The following is a 3,438-nucleotide window of genomic DNA, read 5'->3' as shown; positions in this document are numbered from 1 at the left end:
TATATATATATATATATATTATATATATATATATATATATATATATATATATTGTTGGGCCTTTTCCCGATCTGAATTGATCTCACCCCTGGGGCATCTGCCAACGGAGCGTCATAGGACATTGGGTTTTAGTTTTACCAGGGATGGACCCTTCCCCTTCCCCTTCCTCAGCTCCGTCAGCTAGCCAAATAGATGGAATCCTCAGCCATTTGACCCTACATCATGTGATGGCTGCCAGCCAGTGAGGAACTTTGATGGAAGACAAAAAGGAGGATTCTTGAGAGTCCAAATCCAGCCATTTTCTCTGCTCACTGTGATGAAATTCAAATTCCATTCACTCCTTTGCTACAGACAGGAAGCTTCCAATCTCTAGATTGTACGACGTTGGAATGCAGCGACTCCTGACAGTGTCCTTCGAGCACTAAGTCCCTCTGCCATACTGGGATCAAATATTTTGCATATGTGATAGGCATTGAACTTACGGGTTTTACGCCACGCCAGAGGTTGCCACTGTAGTATATGCAAGCATTTGATCATTATGCTGCATAACATAATGTGAATTATATAAAAGGCATTGAACTTACGGGTTTTTACACCGCGCCAGAGGTTTGCCACTGTAGTATATGCAAAAAATGGGATTCAATTTGCAATGCATAACCCAATTCACATATAAGTAGTCGGCATTAACTTACGGGTTTTTTACGCCGCGCCAGTGGTTTGCCTTCCACCCTATGTGAATTAGGCTTGATACCCCTGGGTTATCGGTGGCAAGAGGAGGGGTGCTCGACGGGCCCAGCAGCCGCTGTATCTCTGCACGGTAGAGAAGCTTCCACAAACTTTACCAGGTGAATTCCCATCACAAAAATTGGCGGCTTCCTATTTGATCCGTATGCATTCATACCCCTATTTTGCATATGAAAAGGCATTGAACTTACGGGTTTTTAATTTTTACGCCGTGCCAGAGGTTCCCACTGTGGTATATGCAAAACATGGAATTCAATGCATAACCCAATTCACACATGAAGTAGTAGGCATGAAACTTACAGGTTCTTACGCCGCGCCAGTGGTTGCCTACTACCCATAAGTGATTGGGCGTCATGTGGCAGGAGCAGGGGCACTCGACGCACCTAGCAGCCACTGATACAGCCTCTCCATCGCACAGAGATGCTTCCACAACTTTATCCAGGAGTGAATTCCATCACGAAATTGAGCAGCCTCTCCCCAACTCCAGAGAGGTCCTGTCTTCTTTCCTCTGCTCATGAACCATCCTTCATCCTAAAAGTTCAGAGACTTAAGTGACAGCATTGATCTTGTAGAGTTTGACAGTGCAGGCATCTCGCTCCAGTCTTTGAAGGTTTGCTGCAGATTTCTGCCTCATCTTTTTATGTAATTCGTCCCTGCTCTTTGTTGACTGCTTCTTTTGATTCCTTGTAGATTGAGTCTTCTTGAGGGCTTTCGTCTCTCTTTTGTTGCCAGCTGAGGACTGTTCCATTGCCCTGACCTGATTTATTCCTTCCTCGATGCTGTCCAGCCGTCGGTAGAGAGCTTTACAATTGACCTGAGGCCTCCTTAGACATCGAGGTTTATCGAGAGACTTTATCTTCTCGCCTGTCCTTTCTAATGCAGGCTGTGCATTTGACATCATTTTAAGAAATCTGAATTCCTCTTCTAAGGATCTGATCTTGTGATCCTTTCTAACGTTCTCTTCTTGGAGTCTTTCAATTTCCACGATTGCCTCCATCTTTTCAAACTCAATCTTTTCCTGTTCCTCCTTCATCTCGGCCAGTTCGAATTCGAGTTGGACTTTCCTCCTCGTCATTTCATTCAGCTCCTTTCCTTTTCCCTTTTCTGTGGCAACACTTTTAACCATTTTTAAGAGAATGATAATTTCCTCTTGCATCTGGGAGCATTCACCTCCCAGTCTCAGGATTTCTCTGTCCTTCTGGACATTCTGTTCTTTGGGCTCTTTTACCTCCTCATTTCTCTCGGCTAATTCTGCTTGACATTGGTGCAGTTGTTGCCGATTTTCGTCAGCCCTCTGTTTCTCAATCTTGCATTCTTCTATTTCATCTTCTAAGCCGTTAATTTTCAGGTTCCTCAGCTCATTTTCCTTCTGAAGAACCTCGATGTTCTTCTGTTTCCTCCGATTCTCTTCTCGGAGTCTCTGTAACTCCTCCTCCTGCTTGTTCAGCTGGACTTTAGTCAGATTTCTGTCATCTTCCATTTTACTCAAATCCCGATGCAAGGTCTCCTTCTCCATGTCGAGAACTACGACCATGTTTTCCAGGATGAGTATAGTCGAGTCTTTATCCTCGCTCTCCTTTCGTAGCTTTTCGGTCTCTTCTGTCTTTGCCTCTATTTCTTCTCTGAGTCTGTCCATTTCGGCAGGCATCAAATTGATCATTAGCTCCTTCTCTTCGAGTAGTCGTTCCAAGTCTCGTGTGGCTCGCTCCATCTTTTCTCTGCCTTCTATCAGGGATTTTATTTTCTCTTTCAGTTCTATCATGCGAGACTTTTCAAAATCCTTCTCAAGCCTTAATACGTATTCATCAGTCTTTTGACTAATGCTTTCGTCATCGGTCTTATCGTCCTCACTGGCTAAGTTCTGCTCATACATTTCCACTTCACTGTCGAAGTCTTGGTCAAAGTTAGGGTCTTCGTCAGGGTTCATTTCGTCAACAAAGTCAGCTTTCACGTCTTCGCCATCGTCGTCATCCTCAGGAATTCCAAGATCCTCCGGGCGCATGTTTACCAAAGTGAAATCCATGAAGAATTTCACTATCGCGCTGCCAAGGCCAAGAAGCAAGAACACTTGGCCGATTAGCAACAAAACGAAAGCGATATGAAACATGTCCAAGCTGGGGATTGTGAATTCGCAGGTGAAGCACTTTGATAGCACAAACGTAATAAAACTCAACAACATGTTGTCTCGTACGGATAAACTTCGTCTGGCTCATCCTTAGTTTTCAAATCTGACAGCGGATCCGTGTCTGGATCCTGGCGCCGTTTCTGTCTCCGCTGAAGTTGCTCCTGCCTTTCGAATTCTTGGGGATTCCAAGGGGACTCAGGGACGTCAGAGCCTTTTGTGCCTCCGCTGAAGCCGCTCCTGTCTTCGGGAATTCTTGGGGGTTCCCGGGAGACTCAGGGACGTCCACTTATCCCTTCGCGATAGATCGACTTCCTATTTCAGTCATTCCTTTTATTTGTTCTCGTCGTGATTATCCTTTTATTAATATATCAAAATATTCATTTTTCTTTAACTTTAATTTTCTTTATTTTCTTGATTTTAGGTGGGAATTTGTTGCTGGCCAGTATTTGGGCTGCTAACTGAAATGCTCTGAAGCCAAATTACTAATTTATAACTAAATGTAATATATAAAAAGAATTAAACTAACTCTTCCTGCCCCAATGGTTTCATCATGAAGGAAGGATATATAT

General features: G+C 43.8%; 1 protein-coding gene across 1 annotated transcript; it reads right to left on the bottom strand.

Annotated features, from left to right (window-relative positions):
• Window positions 1-1,291: 1,291 nt before the first annotated feature.
• LOC135208365 (trichohyalin-like) lies at window positions 1,292-2,746 on the bottom strand. The gene has a single exon (XM_064240465.1). It carries the CDS (start codon window positions 2,744-2,746, stop codon window positions 1,292-1,294), a length of 1,455 nt encoding a protein of 484 aa, XP_064096535.1.
• Window positions 2,747-3,438: the final 692 nt, after the last annotated feature.

Source organism: Macrobrachium nipponense, chromosome 35 (genome assembly GCF_015104395.2).
Source record: "Macrobrachium nipponense isolate FS-2020 chromosome 35, ASM1510439v2, whole genome shotgun sequence".
Lineage (NCBI taxonomy): Eukaryota > Metazoa > Arthropoda > Malacostraca > Decapoda > Palaemonidae > Macrobrachium > Macrobrachium nipponense.
The sequence above is the reverse complement of the archived record's forward strand: the minus strand, read 5'-3'. Positions and strand labels throughout refer to the sequence as shown.